Below are 20,309 nucleotides of genomic sequence, written 5' to 3'. Positions count from 1 at the left end.
CTTTCAAAAGGCTGCTTATCAACGTCCCCAACAACCAGCTAGGTCGCTCTGCAGGTCCGGATCGCTGGTAAGTTGTTGGCCAGGTTTGCCGGTTTGAACGCTCACCAGAGACTTAGCAGAGACTTAGGGAGGTCGCTATTGCGTCACCAAACCGGTGACGTTACAGCGATGTCCTTTGCGATGTTGCAGCGTGTAAACCCAGCTATACTGTACTTTGTTCTAGAGGACAGACTTACAGTCTTTTAAAAAAGAGCTAGATGATTTCCTCGGTACACACAACATTTTCGGTTAGAAATAATTTAGTGACGAAATGTATAATTAGTGGAAGAAGGTTGAACTAGATGGCTCAAGGTCTAATTTTCAACCTTTGTAACTATGTAACATAGTGAGCTCACTACCTGTTACCCCCTGTGCATTAATGTGGTTATTAGTAAAAAAGGATTTTGTATTCACAAACTGGTTTCCTCATCCTGGGGTCCAAGGGAACTGGTGCCATGCAAAGTGTGGCCAAACTGAATATGGAGATCTCATTAACTGCAACACCACTACACATGCACCAAGAACCCCAAGCATCCCTATTTTTCTGTAGCGTGCCGAGATGTTAAAAAAAGGGATTATCTTGCCACAGCTGCCGCCCTGAGTCATGTTACAATTCCAGTGCAAAGTGAAGGCGGATCTTAAAGAGGACCTCTTACTGCCCCCTCAGTATTCTGCTTTTTCTTTTATTATAAACTTCCATACAGTTCCAGAGATATGGGCTTTATTATTTGGTTCTAATTTTTATGGTCTGTAACAGAAGATAAATATGCATAGTGGCCTAAATACATGCCCTTCCAGCGAATACCATGAGCTACACCCTTTTGGTAAAAAAATATAAAAATTAATCCTTTTGCGATGCTGCCAATTTTCATTTTTATTTTTATCTCACTTTCTTACCAGAGCCATAACATTTTTATTTTTCTGTCCATATAGACATATCAGGCCTTGTTTTTTGCCGAACGAGATGTACTGTAAAGTGGGGGAAAAATTGAAAATGGGGAGAAGTTGTGAAAATAATATAATTCTGACATGTTTTTTTGGGAATTGTTTTTAAGGTGTATATTTTGTTATAAAAACCATGCAGTATGATCTTCATCATCAATATGATTATGGTGATAACAAACATGTCAAGTTGTTTTTATTATTTTAGTGGTAAAAAAAATTCTGAAGTTTGCAAAAAAGAAAAAAATTATTTGGGGGGTTTGTGTCACCATGTTCCAAGATCCGTAATGATTTCATTTTCCTGTCAATGGAGCCATATGGTGGGTTAGTTTTTGCAGGGTGGGACGACATTTGTATTGATACCATTTTGGGATAGATATGATGTTTGGATTGCTTGTTATTTTTTGGATTTTTGGGGTTTACAGTGTTTACCAACTGTGTTAATTATTTTGAAAGATCTAACTTTTAATTATTTTGAAAGATCTAACTTTTACGAATGTGGCGATAACACATATGTATTTTTTGTTTTTATGGGGCAAAAAAGGGGTGATTGAAACTTTTCTGAGGGTGTTTTTCTAATTTATTTAAACAATTTTTTTTATTTTTTACTGTTCTTAATAGTCTTAAGGCCACTTTACACGCAGAGATAAATCTTTGGCAGATCTGTGGTTGCAGTGAAATCATGAACATATTGTTCCATTTGTACACAGCCACAAACCTGGCACTGATTGTCCACAATTTCACTGCAACCACAGATCTACCACAGATCTGCCACAGATTTATATCTGTGTGTAAAGTGGCCTTTAATCCCTTTACGGGACTATAACTTCATCTGATCACTTGCGCTATATTCAGTAATGCCATAGCATTGTTCCATATAATAAAAAGCAAAGTCTCCTTCACAGGCAGGATTTCAAAGAAGTGCTGCTATCACACAAGGCCTTCAGCAGACCCCCTACGGTCATAGCAAGCCAACAGCGACCCACAATCACGTCACCATGGGCCCTTAAAATGTTGCACCCCTTTGCCGGCACGTGTTAAATCCCGCTGTCAGAGTTGGACACTGTGATTTAATAGATTAGCGGCCGGTCCTCGCTGTAATACAAGGCTATTACCTGCTGAACCCACTCCATACACCTGCTTCCAACGTGCGCCGTACATGTACAGCGGATATCTTGAAGGGGTTAACACTGAATAAAAAGACCCATATCTTTGGAACCATATGTCAGATTTAAAAAAAAAAAGAAAAAAAGAAAAATACTCAGGGAAGCCCTGGGAATTTAATAAGAGTAAAATATAGGATAGGTGACCTGATCCTGTTTTAAAAGTATTTAAAATTTTCTGCATTTTTAGCACTTTACATGATGGCAGATTGGTGTAGGCCTGAGTCCTGCAACTCCACCGATCATCAGGCATGTGAAGCACCTGCAAACTATAGGAAAAATGCAGAAAACTTTAGTTACTCTTTAAAATGTTCAGCACTCCAATATTGGGAAACACTGTAGGACTTTAACATTAACTTTTTTTAGCTGTATAAAGCTATACTGAAAATGTATTATATATAAAAGACAGATAAGAAAAACCCTTTTTTTAAAAAAAAAAAATCCTGCTACTGTATACTCAATTTAAATGTGAAATAAGTTATTGTCTAAGTCTACTCCAATATATTAAAATTACTATTACCATATATAATACTAATAGACAAGATTATTACGGTACTTATTGGAAGTTGCTAATTTTAAGTGATTATATTGTAACTTAGTGTTAAGGCCCCGTCACACACACAGATAAATCTTTGGCAGATCTGTGGTTGCAGTGAAATCATGGACAAATTGTTCCATTTGTACACAGCCACAAACCTGGCACTGATTGTCCACAATTTCACTGCAACCACAGATCTACCACAGATCTACCACAGATCTACCACAGATCTACCACAGATCTACCACAGATCTACCACAGATCTACCACAGATCTACCACAGATCTACCACAGATCTACCACAGATTTATCTGTGTGTGTGACAGGGCCTTTAAACTCAGGTTATTATACTCAGGTTTACCAAAATCACCGGCCTGATGCGCTTCAGAGTATGAACCATGAAAATCAATCTGGAGAAAAAAAATGACAATAATTTATATGAAATTATAGCAATGAATACATTAGACGTAAAGAAGAAATAATGTGTAAAAATAGTTAAGAAGAATAAAAATTAAAGAGAATCTGTCAGTAGGATCAACTCTCCTAACTAAGCTCCAGACTATCGTGGGCTCTGGGCAAAAGAGTCTCAGTGGGCCTCATGCACATACAGACATACACATACAAGCATATGTACATATACACATTTGAAGACAAAATTACATATAAACAGACAAAAATATACACATTCATATACACTAACTGACATATATGGATATACACATCAAACATCCACACACAGATACATTAGAGATATTATTAATATAGGGAAGCCGGAACCTCCTCGCTTATCTCCCATCCAGCCACTCCCCTATGTGGCTGAGCTGGGCATAGGGGTTGATGTCCATCGCTTTAACAGACATGGCGGCGCAAAGAGCACACAGACTGCTGTGTATACATCACAGGGGAGGCTGTGGCATACACATTACTGGGGGGCATACAGCACTGGGGGCATACAGAACTGGAGACACATACAGCTCTGGGGGGGAATATACGTCACTGGGATGAGGGCATACACCACGGGGGGACATACATGTTACTTGGTTGGAGGAAGAATACAGCTCTAGGGGGGCATACAGCTCTGGGGAGCATACACATTATTGGATTGGAGGAATACAGCACTGGGGGGGCATACAGGTCTGGGAGTGGGTATTCAGCTCTGAGGGCATGCACGTTACTGGAGTGGAGCCATACAGCAGTGGGGTGGGGGGCGTACAGCACAAGGGGCATAGCTCTGGAGGGGCATTCTGCTCAGGGGGCATTCAACTCTGGGATGGGGGACATTCACCTCTGTGGTGAGACATTCTGCTGTGCGGGGGCATTCTGCTCTAGGGGAGCTTTCAGCTCTGGGGGGCATACACGCCTTACTACAGGGCCTAAGTCAGCACCTGGCTGAAAAAAAACATCTAAAGAATCACGTGTTAAGAAGCAGAGATGATGCAGAGATGCTGGAGAGGAGGCGTATTATGGAACCAACCAGGTGGGTGGGCATAGAGGGACGCTTGTGTGACGCCCTGGCAAAACCAGGGTGTCACAGAGCCTGCAGACATCCAGCAAAGTGCAGGCCATTCTCCTCCTTGGTAACCTGATCCCACACCAGTGCAGCAGGACAGACCCCCCCCCCCCCCCCAGTGTAAGAGCTAAACAGAGCAGGAGGGGAGGGGCTGGAGCAGAGTGAGTTTGGAGTGTGAAGAGAGCAGACCAGGAGAGATAGCTCCTGGCTGCTATAAGGAAGGGAAGTGTGAGGAAGGGACCCGAGGTGGCCAGGGCAGGGTAGTGGCCCGCCGGCATCCAGGGATTACCCGGATCACTGCAGGGGGAGTGGGCTCCCCGTTCCTGACTGAGGAAGGAGAAAGAAGCGTCTGGCTGCATAACAAGACCAGGATCCTGCTGTACTGTGTGTGGGACCCCAAACACCCTCCGCACCGAAGGCTGCAGACACCGGCAATTTCTGGTTAATTCCTGACTCTGTGTGAATTTCCTTGAAAAGCGAACTGTGAGTAACAACATCCCGCAGTCCAACCGGGCGCACAGCTTTCAGACGGTCTCCATCTCCTCCCTGCACCACCTCACCGGGGTCCCGGGACACCAACACCCTACCCGTGGAGGGAAATCACCACCTTGCTACCCACCACCATCCCTGGGATCCATTTACCGGCAGCGGCGGTGCTCCGTTACCTCACCGCACACCACGGGTGGCGTCACGGACAATCTCCCTTACCTAATCCCCTTCTTACTGTGGAGCCTGGGATCACAGACCGGGTCACGCCACCGTGATACCCACAGAAGTGACCCCGTGGCCCGGATCTGAGTACCCCTTATCCTCGGGCAACACACTAGCTCCTCTTCAACTGTGGACGGGTGCGCACCGCTTGCTAGCTTCGCCCACAGATGAACTACAATGCCCCTGCACACAGCATTCAGCAGTGAAAGATGTGTGCAAATGCGGATTTAAAGGGCCAGAAGCCAGCAAAGTGCGGCAGCCGGCCAGAGCACTGTAGTTCCTGGAAATAAGCCCAGGTCTGCAGAATACCTCACTGCCCCTGCCAAGTGGCGTCCCCGTCTGGCCTGGCCCCGACACTTGCCCGTGTGGTGACACCTGCCCTTCACTCTAGTAACACCCTCTTTCATTTCAAATAAGCTCTGGAGTCAAATTCTCAGGGAGACCTGTGCCTGACCTATAAATCTTAAATAACTCTTAATATGTCATTTACATGTTAAGAAAAACGTGGATATTTTTTAGAATGAAGCATGCGATCTGAGATATAAAGGTATTGTTTTTTTCAACTTTGTATGACCTCAATACTCATATACAGTGGTATGTAAAGTTTAGGCAACCATGGTCAAAATTACTGTTAGTGTGAACAGTTAAGTAAGTTGAAGATGAAATGACCTATAAAAGGCATAAAGTTAAAGATTACATAGATCCTTTGTATTTTAGGCAAAAAAAAAATATTTTCATCTTTTATATTTTAAAATGAAGCAAAAAGGAAAATGGGCAGATGCAAAAGTTTGGGCACCCTGCATGGTTAATACCTAGTAGGCACCCCCTTTGGCATGTATCGTAGCTTGTAAATACTTTTTGCAGCTAGTCAAGGGACTTTAAGTGGTACTTTGCACGTTGCAACATCGCTAGCATCGGCTAGCGATGCCGAGCGCGATAGTGCCCGCCCCCGTCGCAGATGCGATATCTTGTGATAGCTGCCGTAGCGAACATTATCGCTACGGCAGCTTCACACGCACTTACCTGCCCTGCGACGTCGCTCTGGCCGGCAACCCGCCTTCTTCCTAAGGGGGCGGGTCGTGCGGCGTCACAGCGACGTCACACGGCAGGCGACCAATAGAAGCGGAGGGGCGGAGATGAGCGGGACGTAAACATCCCGCCCACCTCCTTCCTTCCGCATAGCCGCTGGAGGCAGGTAAGGAGATGTACCACATTCCTGCGGCTTCACACACAGCGATGTGTGCTGCCGCAGGAACGAGGAACAACATCGTATCTCCTATTGGTGCGACATTATGAAAATGACCGACGCTACACAGATCACCGATTTTCGACGCTTTTGCGATCGTTTATCGGCGCATCTAGGCTTTACACGTTGCAATGTCATTACCGGCGCCGGATGTGCGTCACTTTCGATTTGACCCCGAAGATATCGCAGTAGCGATGTCGCAGCGTGCAAAGTACCCTAAGTTCTTGTTTAAGGGATTTTCATCCATTCTTCCTTGGAAAAGTCTTCAATTTCTGTGAGATTTCTGGGTCGTCTTGCATGCCACAAATTTTCAATGATGTTCAGATCAGGGGACTGTGAGGGCCATTGTAAAACCTTCAGCTTGCACCTTTACAGGTAGTCTATTGTGCATTATGATGTGTGTTTAGGATCATTATCTAGTTGTAGAAGCCATCCTCTTTTCAACTTCAGCTTTTTTACAGATGGTGTAATGTTTGCATCAAGAATTTGTTGTAAATTCATTGATTCCATTCTTCCTTTTATCCTTAAAAGTTTCCCTATGCCATTGGCTGCAACACAACCTCATAGCATGATTGATCTACTCCATTGCTTAATAGTTGGCAAGATGTTGTTTTTTTCCTGAAATTCAGTACTTTTTTTTCCCACACACTCCCTTGATCATTTTGGCCACAGAGTTTTATTTTAACCTCATTGGTTCACAGGGCTTGTTTTCAAAATACATCAGGCTTGTTTAGATGTCCTTTTGCATAATTCTGACACTGAAGTTTATGGTGAGGACGCAGGAGAGGTTTTCTTTTGATGACTCTTCCATGAGGACATATTTATGCAGGTGTCTCTGAACAGTAGAGCAATGTATCACAACTTCAGAATCTGCTAAATCTTAGTGAAAGTATTTTGCAGTAAAGTGTGGGGTTCTGATTTGCCTCTCTAGCAATCTTACAAGAAAGTCTCACAGAAATTTTGCTTGGTCTTCCAGACCTTATCTTGACTTCTACTGTTCCACCTGTTAACTGCCATTTCTTAATTAGATTTTGAACTGAGGAAAGGGCAACTTCAAAACCTTTGCTATCTTCTTACAGCTTTTTCCTGCTTTGTGTACCTTCACCATTTTCATTTTCAGAGTGCTAGGCAGCTGTTTAGAAGAACCCATGGCTGCTGTTTTTTGCACAAGGTTAGAGGAGGCTGAATTTTTATAAAGCTATGAAATTTGCATTGCTTCTCCTAATGATGATAGTGAACAAGTCATAACCCTAAGAGGCTAATTAAAGATTTGAAACCTTGGTCAAAGTTATCTGAGCACACAAATCTCCAAGGGTGCCCATACTTTTGCATTGGCCCACTTTTCTTTTTTTTGCCTAAAATATAAAGGAAATGTGTCATCTTTAACTTTGTCTTTTAGTGATCATTTAATCTTCAACTTGCTTAACACTAGAACTACTGAGGTAGTCATTTTGACTACTTTGCACCATGTATTTCTATATAGGTGTCATGAGTCCAGTAGTTCTAGTGTTAACTGTTCTCAATAACAGTAATTTTGATCAGAGGTGCCAAAACTTTTACATATCACTATAGATGGCTTAAGAGGGTTTATCCTACTGACATTAAAGTATAATCTCATTTATTTCCTATGGATTTATGTTACCTTTTATGCAGTGAAAGTATTAGACCAGAAGTGAAATTCTGGGTACATTTCTGTATACTTACTTCCCCCATTGCTTTTAGGAAGCCTTGGTCGATTCCCAAGCTGTGCCAGCTCACATCAGCCACCTGGTGGGAGGCTATACCAAAAAGGAAGGCCACCAGTTTCTGAGCTTCCTGTATCACAGTGAAGAAGAAAAATGTAGCAGTACCCAATGACTGGCCTATGAGCACACCACATGGAAGACATGATGTCATCTCAGACCAAAGAAATCATGATGCTTGAGGAAACTTCAGCTGACATGTAAAGAACAATGATAGAGTTAAGTAATACCTCATTCCAGGGTAGTTGATATGTTCTCCTTATGTAATTAACACTTGTCTCCAAAAACGGTGTCCAATGAGAGTCTTCTGACACATCATGATACTTCCCTAAAGATACCACAGAGATCAACATTTATTGAGTGCATTTTATCTTATGTAATAGTACAAAATGCATTCAATCCCTATGTTGTAGGTACGGTATGTTTTATTTATGTTATACTGGTAAGTGAGTAATGCTAGGGTGCTTAGTTCTTTCTAAAACTCATTGTCAACTTGCATATTAAGCTAGGAAAAATGGAAAAAAAATCTGTCAGTTACTGTAATAATATACATTGATAGATCTCAAAACATTTTTTTATCTAATGCCTTTGGATGGCTTTAGACAAGGAACAGTTCTCAATCAGCAATCTGTCACTAACCCCAGAAGCATATGTTCTTAAGAGTGCTTCAGAAGCTCCCATGTAATTTTTGACTACTCATGATGAGATATAACAACAAAGGCTACGCTAACACGGACCACTAAATTCATTGGACCAGTCACGTCTGCAAACTGGGGACATGACTGGCTTTGCTTGCAGCTCAATGTTTGGCGCAGCATAGTGCAAGAGCTGCCTGCTGTTGACACACCCTAACCTGGTCCATAAACAGACCAAACTGGTGAATGCTGCAACCTGAGGTTTTTGTGAAAAATAATATACTGGGCACTCTCACATATAGAAATGAATGAGAGGCTTCACTCCAGTATCTTTATAAAACTTTGCCTTCATTTCAAAACAGGAAGTGCATTAAAATAGCAGTGGCGTGTTCGGGCTCCCCTGGGACTACGGCCGTTTCGCAAGTGCTTCTACAAAATGCTGCCTCTGAAATTATCACAGCTTGTAGCTCACCACCTAGGGCTGCTGGACATGTGTTTGAAAGTTGCTGGTTTGATTCTAAGGTGGGGTGAAAATAAAGGTTTTTTTATATATATATATATAAATATATATATATATATATTGTGAGACTGTGACCGGGGTTATATATGACGGCCGGTATGTCTCGCCCAGGTTGTGCTCACTCCATGATAGAAAGTAAATCCACTATAGGGTTAATGCTGTTTCCCTACAGGCTTAAGGAAGGGTTAAAAGGAAACAGGAACGAGGGCAGGTGTGCCGGGTGTGGGGGAAGTGACCAGAACTTCCTGAGCCCTCTGCTGGAGAGGCACATGTATTTTGTTATGGACTTTTTGTTTGGACATTAAAACCGTGTGCTGTGAACCTTGATGCCTGGATCCCGTGTCTTCTGCTGCGCAGCCGACCGCGCTACCTCACATATGGTGGAGAATGCGGGCATGACAGCCGGTGAGGTGTAGCATCCATCCCTGGTGACCCAGCTGCGCATGTCCTGGATTCGAGCGGCTATACTACAGCCCAAACCCGGCGACGCCATGGAGGACATACTAAAGCATTTGGCTCAGGCTAATGCACAGCAGCAACAGGCTAATGCACAGCAGCTACAAACCAATGCACACCTGCTCCAATCCTTGCAAGTGCAGGAAAAAAAACTCCAAGAACAGTTGGATCAGGCCAATGCACGTCAGCAGCAATCCTTGCAAGTGCAGGTCAAAATGCACCAAGAACAGATGGAGCAGGCCAATGCACGTCAGCAGCAATCCTTGCAAGTGCAGGACAAAAGGCACCAAGAACAGATGGAGCAGGCCAATGCACGTCAGCAGCAAGCCTTACAATTGCAGGAAAAAAGGCACCAAGAACAGATGGTTCTCCTGGCCAAGTCGATCCGTGCCGGACCGGCAGCAACAACCCCGGGACCGGGTGACGACGGCAGCGTCCGGAAAGCGGTGAGACAAGCGTTGCAAAAGATGACCCCGGGTGATGATGTGGAAGCGTTCCTGGCGGTGTTTGAGCGGGTGGCCGAGCGGGAAAAGCTGCCGACCCCGCAGTGGGCTGAGGTATTGTCGCCCTATCTGACGGGGGAACCCCAAAAAGCGTACCTGGACCTCGGTACCGAGGACGCCATTGACTATGTGACCCTGAAAGCCGAAATACTGGCTCGGTTGGGGGTGAATACCTATGTACGGGCTCAGCGGGTAAATCAGTGGTTCTATGAGGAAGCCAAACCCGTACGCTCCCAGGCCTATGACTTATTACATCTTGTAAAAAAGTGGTTGCAGCCTGACACTCTGAGCCCGGCGCAAATGGTGGAAAGGGTAGTAGTGGATCGTTTTGTGCGCACTTTACCCGTCACCGTTCAACGGTGGGTAGGACAGGGTGACCCGAGTACCCTGGACCAATTAGTGTCCCTGGTAGAGCGGCATGTGGCTACGCAGGACTTGATACGGGACACTGAGACTTTGCGTACCGCCCGTCGGTCCGGCCCCTCCAAGCCTAGGGCCAAGGACCCACCGCTGACAACGGTACAGGAGTCCCCTACCGTCCCGTCTGAGGCCGCGGCCGCCATTCCTGAGGTCCGGAAGGTTCTGTACCCTAAACGACAACCCGTCAAGGGGGTTTCCGTCCCCATTAGATGTTGGCGGTGCCAGCGGGTGGGACATATGGAAGCCCAGTGTCCACTCACCACGGAGCCCATGGATTGTGGGGTTACCCGGCGGGGTTCAATGTATGCTCAGGTGGTGTGTACCGCTGACCTGGTCTCCCCAGAGACAGAGCCCCACTTGTGCCAAATACAGGTGAATGGATGTCCGGTTACAGGATTGTTGGATTCCGGAAGCTTAGTGACCCTTGTGCGATCCACCTTGAGAGCTAAAGTAAAGGCCACAGGACGCACTGTGGGGGTGGTTTGCATACATGGGGACCGCCACGACTATCCCACGGGGATTGTCACCATCACAGCACCTTGCGGTCAGGTGCAACATGAGGTGGGACTTCTTAACACTCTTCCTTATGACGTGATCCTAGGAAGGGATCTGCCCTATTTTTGGACTTTATGGAGGGGACCCCCTAAGTCCCCTCAGATATTGGTCGGTCCGGGACCTGAGCCCTACAATCCTGAATCCGGGACACCTGCCGTAGGGGTCACGATGATAGGGACAGAGTGTGAACCCGATAGGTCACCCCTAGAGGTATTGGCAGGAGAGGCTGAGACGGTCGAGCCCATCCCGGAGTTGGAGGCGTCCCCGGATACGTTTGGGACAGCCCAACTCCAGGACCCTACGTTAATACATGCCCGGAGTCGGGTGACAGTAGTTGACGGGGTGGCACAGCTGCCCAGTGCCCAGGTAAGGTACCCCCATTTCGCTCTTAAGCAGGATTTACTCTACCGGGTAGATGAAATACGGGGCGTAGGGGTAGAACAGTTGGTGGTGCCCCAGCCGCATCGCCGGCGGGTCCTCGACTTGGCTCATAAACACCTGATGAGTGGCCACCTAGGGGTCAAGAAAACGCAGGAGCGAATATTGCAAAGGTTCTATTGGCCCGGGGTCTTTGGGGAGGTAAAACGGTTCTGCGAAACCTGCCCGGAGTGTCAGCTTACTGCACCCCTGACCCATTTTCGCAGTCCGTTGGTACCGTTACCCATTATAGAAGTCCCTTTTGAACGGATAGGGATGGATCTGGTGGGGCCCCTCGTAAAGTCCGCTCGAGGGCACCAACACATCCTAGTGATCGTTGACTATGCCACCCGGTATCCCGAGGCGATACCTCTCAGACATACTGCAGCAAAGCTTATAGCTCGGGAGTTGTTTGCTGTGTTCTGCCGGGTGGGATTGCCCAAGGAGATCCTTACGGATCAGGGGACCCCATTCATGTCTAAAGTGACCAAAGAGCTATGCCGGCTACTCCAGATCAAGCAGTTGCGTACGTCTGTGTATCATCCGCAAACGGACGGTTTAGTCGAGCGTTTCAATAAAACCCTGAAAACCATGCTAAGAAGGGTGATTTCAAAAGACGGGAAAGACTGGGATATGATGCTTCCCTATTTGATGTTTGCCATACGAGAGGTGCCACAGGCATCCACGGGGTTTTCGCCTTTTGAATTGTTATACGGGCGACATCCCCGGGGATTGTTGGACCTGGCAAAGGAAACATGGGAACAAGAGCCCACCCCCCATAAAAGTGTGATTGAACACATTTTGGGTATGCAGAACCGCATAAGCGCGGTCATGCCAATTGTGAAGGAGCACTTACAGGAGGCTCAGGCCGCGCAAAGCGGCCGCTACAATAGACAAGCCACCGTGCGGACCTTTAAACCCGGGGATCGGGTGTTGGTATTGATCCCCACGGCGGAGAGCAAATTCCTGGCTCAGTGGCAAGGCCCCTACGAGATAAAGGAAAGAGTAGGGGTGGTTAACTATAAAGTATTGCAGCCCGGTAGGCGGAAACCTGAACAAATATACCATGTCAACCTATTAAAACCTTGGCAGGAACGGGAAAGCCTGATGGCTGTTTTTTCCCCACCTCCCTCCTCTTCGGGTCGTTCACATCCGGCTCCAGCGACCTCCGGAGAGGACGAACCGGAAGTAAGGATTGGAGAAGCCCTCACCAAGCAACAGAGGCGAGAGGCCAGACGGTTGGTTCAGCAGAACCCCGATGTCTTCTCCGAGCTGCCCGGTAGGACCAGTCTGATACGACATGATATTGTCACCGAGCCCCACCTGAAGGTACGCCTGAAGTCATACCGGGTACCGGAGGCTCGACGACAAGCCATATCGGAGGAAGTAAAGACAATGTTACGCCTGGGGGTCATCGAAAAATCCCGGAGTGAATGGGCTAGTCCGATTGTCCTAATACCAAAACCCGATGGCTCCTTAAGGTTCTGCAATGACTTTAGGAGATTGAACGAAATATCCAAGTTCGATCTCTACCCCATGCCCCGGGTGGATGAGCTGATTGATAGGCTGGGACAGGCGCGATATTTTACCACGCTCGACCTGACCAAAGGGTACTGGCAGGTGCCACTAACGGAGTCCGCCAAGGAGAAAACCGCTTTTGTTACGCCGGAGGGTCTCTTCCACTATGTTGTCTTGCCTTTTGGGTTACATGGCGCTCCGGCCACGTTCCAGAGGTTGATGGACTTAGTGCTGGAACCCCACCAGGCGTATGCATCAGCGTACCTGGATGACATCATTATTTACAGCTCCGATTGGCAGACCCACTTGGAACAGGTACAAGCGGTGGTGGACGCGCTTCGATCAGCCGGATTGACAGCCAATCCCAAGAAATGTGCATTGGGACTCACGGAAGCCCGCTACTTGGGCTACGTGATAGGCCAAGGAGTGATTAAGCCCCAAATTAACAAGGTTGAGGCGATCCAGAAGTGGCCTAGACCCCTGACCACGAAGCAGGTTAGGGCCTTCCTGGGTATCGTGGGGTACTACAGGAGGTTTGTAAAGGATTTTGCGGGACTATCAGCCCCCTTGACGGACCTTCTCAAAGGCAAGAAGTCCGTCATGGTGCGGTGGACTCCGCAGGCCGAGGACTCCTTCCGGGCCCTGAAGGGGGTCCTGTGCGGACAGCCCGTTCTGGTCAACCCTGATTTCCGGAAGGAGTTCATTGTACAGACTGACGCCTCGGAGGTCGGCCTGGGGGCAGTGCTGTCTCAGGTGGTTCAGGGGGAGGAACACCCCGTCACCTTCTTGAGTAGGAAGCTCACCCCTCCCGAGCGGAATTATAGCGTAGTGGAGAAGGAGTGCCTGGCGATCAAGTGGGCCTTGGAGTCCCTACGCTATTACCTGCTGGGACGGCAGTTTCGCTTGGTGACGGATCGCTCTCCACTGGTCTGGATGAGGTCCGCCAAGGAACGGAATGCCCGGGTTACCCGGTGGTTCCTTTCTCTGCAGAACTTCCGGTTTACGGTTGAACACCGGGCCGGTAGGTTGCTGGGCAACGCCGATGCCTTGTCCCGCGGCCCGTGCTTGATGGCTGGAGTTCAACCCCGCACGCTTGAACTGAGGGGGGGGGTATGTGAGACTGTGACCGGGGTTATATATGACGGCCGGTATGTCTCGCCCAGGTTGTGCTCACTCCATGATAGAAAGTAAATCCACTATAGGGTTAATGCTGTTTCCCTACAGGCTTAAGGAAGGGTTAAAAGGAAACAGGAACGAGGGCAGGTGTGCCGGGTGTGGGGGAAGTGACCAGAACTTCCTGAGCCCTCTGCTGGAGAGGCACATGTATTTTGTTATGGACTTTTTGTTTGGACATTAAAACCGTGTGCTGTGAACCTTGATGCCTGGATCCCGTGTCTTCTGCTGCGCAGCCGACCGCGCTACCTCACAATATATATATATATATATATATATATATATATATATATTTCTCTTTCCTCTATAGTAGCTTTATAGGAACAAAAATAATCTGACATTTTCCTTCAGCTGCCTAGTGATGCAGTATATATCTATCTATATCTCTATGTAGCTGAATAATCTGCTTCTGCCTGCTTTGCATGCAATACAGGTCAAGTTCAATAAATCCTCCTATACCTCTCAGTACAGGCAGTGGCTTAATGGTAGAGCTGCTGCTTATGGACACAGAGCTCACAAGCTGATGAGGTCTAGTCCTGTCTGGGAAGCCAGAGCAGATGACAGAGCCCTCAAATCAGCACAGTCCCAAATCCAGGATGGTTGGGAGGTATGCCTGTATGCTGTGAAAATTCACAAGTCTGCAGACATGTACCCCAAAGCAGGACAACACCTTTAAGTAAGATGTAATTGGAGTACCCAGTGGGACAGTAATCACATTCCGATTTCTAGATTTTACCCTCATGTTATGCCCCTCTACACATATCTCAGTTTGTCTATATGTTTAAGATTGTAAGAATGGAAACCTACATAAAATATCATGGCATAATCTGTACATCAGTACTCAGATCCATTTCATGTACTCACCTTCCCTGCACAGATCCTGATAAAATGTGTCAGGATAAACACTTCCAGCTTGGAAAGCATCCGAATGTTTCTGCAATAACTGGTATAACATGGCAAGTATGAACATAGAATCCATTCATAAATTCATATTTATAATATAGGGAGGAATACCCTGGAATTTCCTGATATTTTTTTAAATGTATTCACATTAACAAACAATACCAGAATAGAGTATATTAAACAATGCAAATATTGTAGTTCAGTGTAGGAGAAAAAACATTTTTCATTCTTATCAATAGTCTTTATAATCCATGATACACACTGTGTATTCCCTGAATCATGTGCTGCTTCATTCCTCAACCTCAATTAGGATGGAGAACAATCTTTGCTTTAGAATAGGCCTGGGCATACTAAGGCCCACGGGTCACATCCAGCTCTTTGGCTGTTACTGTCCAGCCTGTGGACCATAACACCAAATAAGCTTGAAACAGTAGGGGAATTATACTATGTTGGAAGTTCTGGAGGATTGTGGGGGCAATCATACTTTGTGGGACCATCATACTGTATATGGTGACATACTTTTAGGGGGTTGTGCGACTGATACTGTGTAAAGGATGGTGATTGCAATCATACTATGTAGGGGGCTGTAAGGGCATCATACTCTGTGTGAGGTGCTGTGGGAGCAACACACTGTCTTTTGAGGGAGCTGATGATTATGGTACAAGGGCTAAAAAACAGGTGCAGTATGATTTACTGCATTTTTGGACCAGGGCTACTTTTTATCAGACAATGTATCTTACAAAATTGAAATAAGATACATGTAAGCCTGCTTTACACGTTACAATATCACATACGATATCATATGCGATCGTACCCGCCCCCATCGTATGTGCGGCATGTTCAATTTGTTGACCGTGTCGCACAAACGATTATTTGCCGTCACACGTACTTACCCTTCCATACGACCTCGATGTGGGCGGCGAACATCCACTTCCTGGAGTGGGAGGAACGTTCGGCGTCACAACGACGTCATGCGGCAGCCGGCCAATAGAAGCGGAGGGGCGGAGATGAGCGGGACGTAAACATCCCACCCACCTCCTTCCTTCCGCATTGCCGGCTGGAGCTGCGGGACGCAGGTAAGATCTGTTCATCGTTCCCGGGGTGTCACACACTGCGATGCGTGCTGCCTCGGGAACATTGAACAACCCAATGTGCAATTTTAAGAAAATGAACGACGTGTATGCGATGAACGGTTTTACGTTCAATCGCAATCGCACGTAGCTGTCACACGCTACAACAACACTAACGATGCCGGATGTGCGTCACTTACGACGTGACCCCACTGACACATCGTTAGATTTGTTGTAGCGTGTAAAGCCCGCTTTAGGGTTTGGCTTTACTTGCCAGTTTGATTGGTCATCACATGATCGCATTTGCATTCCTGTGAACACATACTGATAGGCTTCTCTTCTTGCCTATCTAAATCAGCAAAACATTAGTACATGGCCTCATCATCTCCCACATCGACTACTGCAACCTCCTGCTCTATGCCCTCCCTTCCAACACTCTTGCACTCCTCCAATCTATACTAAACTATGCCGCCCCCTTAATCCACCTTTCCCCTCGCTATTCCCCAGCCTCGCCACTCTGCCAATCCCTTCACTGGCTTCCCATTGCCAAAACTCCAGTTCAAAACATTAACCACGACATACAAAGCCATCCACAACCTGTTTCCTCCTTAGATCTGAGACATAGTAACCTAGTACCTACCTGCTTGCAACCTCAGATCCTCACAAGATCTCCGTTTCTACTCCTCTCTTATCTCCTCTTCCCACAATCGCATACAATTTTTTCCCGTGCCTCCCCCATACTCTACACTCTACCCCAGCATATCAGATTCTCTCCTACGATGGAAATCTTCAAGAGGAACCTGAAGACCTATCACTTCCAACAAGCCTACAACCTACAATAACCCTCAGTCCAGTAGACCACTGCACAACCAGCTCTGTCCTAACCTATTGTACCCTTACTCATTCCCTGTAGACTGTGAGCCCTTGTGGGCAGGGTCCTCTCTCCTCCTATACCAGTCTGTTTTTGTATTATTAATGATTGTTGTACTTGTTTTTATGTATACCCTTTTCACTTGTAAAGCGCCATGGAATAAATGGCGCTATAATAAATCATAATATAATGTTATTGCATTGAGAGAAGCAGTAATAGAAGTCAGTCGGCATATGACAACAAATATGAAAATCACAAAATAATGATAATGTGATGACCAATCATACAACCAAGCATAGCTGAATACTAATGTGACGCCCTGGACCCCAGGGGTCACAGTACACGAACACCACACACACACACACCCTCCCCTGGGTAGGTGACACCAGTCAAACAAAATCCTTGTTGCCACCCTCCAGGCTTGATGTCCACACCAGGTGGGGCAGAGCCAGGCGGTTGACCCCACCCACCGAGGAGTTCACAGGCCTGGAGGCGGGAAAAGACAGTAGAGATTGTAGTAGACAGAGGAAGTGAGAGGAGTAAAAAACAGTGTGTGTCTGGGTTGGAGCCCGGGCATGATCAGCAAGGTTGGCAGACGGTGGTGGCCGTCTGCAGGAGTTGGTGGAGGTCAGCGGAACCGTAGGACCGGGGTCGGGCGGTGGCTCGCCGGTACCGAACCGGGGAGCAGATTGAAGCCAAGCACCAAGGCAGGGTGCTCAGACCCCGACTAGGCTAGGAGCCGCCGAAAAGGTCAAATTCTCTGATTGCGGTCTGGACCTCAGGGGTTCATTCCCACCCATGTCCCGTCAGAAGGCAACAGCCCAACCCGTCCGGATAAGTGCCACCGCCAAGGGCCAGAGATCCAAGGACCAGCGCCTGTGGGCAAAACGGGCTCTCCTGACACATACACGTCGGGGAGCAAACTACCCGTGGGAAGCCATAGGAGTCAAACACACATGCACAGGTGCAGGAAAATGACAGCCACCATCAACCCGTCCGGGGAGAGCGAGAACACCGCAGACGGCTGTGGTCCCCATCCATCCAGCCGTTTGGTTTACCAGAGACTCTATCCTTCTGTGCCTGAGTGAGTACAACAGTGCCATCCGGCACCACGCTGCACCGCAACGTTGCACCCACACCCACGCTGCCACCCCGCATCGGCACCTGCACCTGTACCCTCCTCCCTACCTCCCCAACCGGGGCCCCGGGACCCACAGCCCCTACCCACGGAGGGGTCAACACCTTAGCTGCTCTCCGCCATCGCTCCCGGGATCCCCCGTCACCAGCAGCAGTGGTGCCCACCATCACCACAACCCGTGGGTGGCGTCACGACCGACATCCCACCACAAACCTCCCCTTTTTCACTTGTGGGCGAGGAGGCGCTGCTCGAGCCCCGGGTCCGGCCCCGTGCTCGAGTCACTGAGGAGCAGAAGCACCGGACCCGAGCGCCAGCAATCCCAGACGAGCGGCGTTCCCATCCCCTCCACCTGCGACACTAAAAGTGAGTATACTACACACTGTTAGGATTCAACAATCGCCATGATACAGTACCTATAGAAGTTTAGCCCTGGCCTGGAAAACCTCTTTAATTATAATGCAAATCACTCATACAGTAGCTTCATAAATGTACACCAATCCGATATCCTTGATATAGCCGAGCGATAAATCATTACTGTAATTTGCCAGGAGGAGCCCCTTATTGTTTTCATCCCTTTTGAGTATGATGCCCCCCAAAATGCCCCCTTCCATTTACAGTGTAATTTCTTCAGGGTGAATTACCATACACAAGCACAGTATGATGATCCCAGAGTGAACTCAGCATAGGTTGATGCGCCAATAACACAGCATAATGTACCTCACACCCCTCCTATATCCAGTATAATGGCCCCATATATCCCTATATACAGTTGGATGTACCCTATAGCTTCCAATAAACAGTATGATGTCCCAACAGCTCCTAATATGAGGGCCCCACAGCAACCTATATGCAGTATGATTGACTCCACAACTCCCTATATACAGTATGATGGCCCCCACAGCTCCCTATATAAATGCTAACAGCACCCACAGTTTTCATACATACAGTATGATGTTCCCAACAGATCCCATATATACAATATGATGGCCCGCATCCCACAGCTCCTTATATGTAGTATTGTGAAGCCCCACAAGTGTTGTGTCGGTGCATTACCTTCAGGGACTCCACGCAGCTGGATCTTGTCACAGGTAGGAGATCTTCTATTTAGGATTGTCGTGACGCCACTCTCAGAATTGCGGTCAATGGGGACCGCCACTGCAGATTAAGGGATGCCTGGGGCTGATGGTGGGTGCAGTCAGTTGTAATAGCCTCCTGAGAGTGAGGCAAGCCCCAGGGCCCTGTGTAAGTGTGTGGAACCACAAGGCGCAGAATAACTCAACACAAGCAGAATGTCTTTCAGGGGTTTTACTCACTGTTGATGGCAGGGTGAGTAACCCGGGCGTAGCTGGGATGAACCAGGCTGGAACCAGGTATCCTTCAGGCTGACTGATGAGGGTGGCTACCGACTCGCCTTCCTTAGCCCTTCTGTGGTTTGTGGTAACCCCGACTTTTAGTCCCTATGGGGGTCACCCAGGGAAGTAACTGCTCCCCTCGTTTCGGCCCGTTTGCTTGTAGCCTGGACCAGATCACTCCAGCTGCTTGCCTCCTGTGAACTATGGGCCCTAACTGTGGCTACGTGGCTGCAGACTCTGTGGTGTTGTCTTGGGGGTTTGAAGTGCCCCCTCAAGCAGGTTTGGCAGAAGAAAGCTGGATCTATCTCCGCACTGGGACCTGCTACCCGTTTGGGCCTCGTAACTCCCTGACAGTCTCCTTACTTTCCACTCCGTTGCTCTCTCTTTAGCTGTGTGTGGATTTCGGGCAGCACTACCAGGTGACCGTTCTCCCCCGTCGGTAGTCACTGCGCGGACGCTGTTAGACTGCAACAGCTCCAGGGTCTGCTCCTCACGTCTGCTTTCCCTGAGCTGCACGCTAAACTGACTCACTGTTCCCTCCTCTCCTGTTCTTGCCTACGTCACCTAGCAACCAGGCTCTCTACCACACCCCTTGAGTGGAGATGGAGGCTTCGCACCGGCTTCGCCCCCTCCTGGGATCCCCAGGGGTCCTCCCAAAGGTACATGTGTGAGACCTGATCACTATGCGCCTGTGTAGTCACACCTCGGTCAGCCTTCTGGATTACCTGTGTTGCACTGTCCCCAGCATGGGTGCAGTACTCAGTGGTGCCTGACCAGGTCAGGGGCGCCACATTCCCCCTTAGTTATCACCAGCACGTCCTCGGGCTGCAAGACAACATTTTAAAATGCATAAAACATTAAAACATGGTAAAACATTTTAAAACCAC

The 20,309-nt window shown here is 47.7% G+C and overlaps 1 protein-coding gene across 1 annotated transcript in view; it reads right to left on the bottom strand.

The window, feature by feature from the left end:
* GPLD1 (glycosylphosphatidylinositol specific phospholipase D1) overlaps positions 1–20,309 on the bottom strand; it is an 89,794-nt gene that overhangs the window by 49,616 nt on the left and 19,869 nt on the right. The window contains exons 3-6 of the mRNA XM_075316432.1: positions 14,953–15,031; positions 8,122–8,219; positions 7,854–7,964; positions 3,044–3,092 (exon numbers count right to left, since the gene is read on the bottom strand). Of these exons, the coding sequence (XP_075172547.1) occupies positions 3,044–3,092; positions 7,854–7,964; positions 8,122–8,219; positions 14,953–15,031 (337 nt within the window). The remainder of the gene's footprint in view (positions 1–3,043; positions 3,093–7,853; positions 7,965–8,121; positions 8,220–14,952; positions 15,032–20,309) is intronic.

Source organism: Anomaloglossus baeobatrachus, chromosome 6, assembly GCF_048569485.1.
Source record: "Anomaloglossus baeobatrachus isolate aAnoBae1 chromosome 6, aAnoBae1.hap1, whole genome shotgun sequence".
In the NCBI taxonomy this organism is placed as follows: Eukaryota; Metazoa; Chordata; class Amphibia; order Anura; family Aromobatidae; genus Anomaloglossus; species Anomaloglossus baeobatrachus.
Note: the sequence above shows the minus strand (reverse complement) of the source record. Positions and strands in the feature narration are given on the sequence as shown.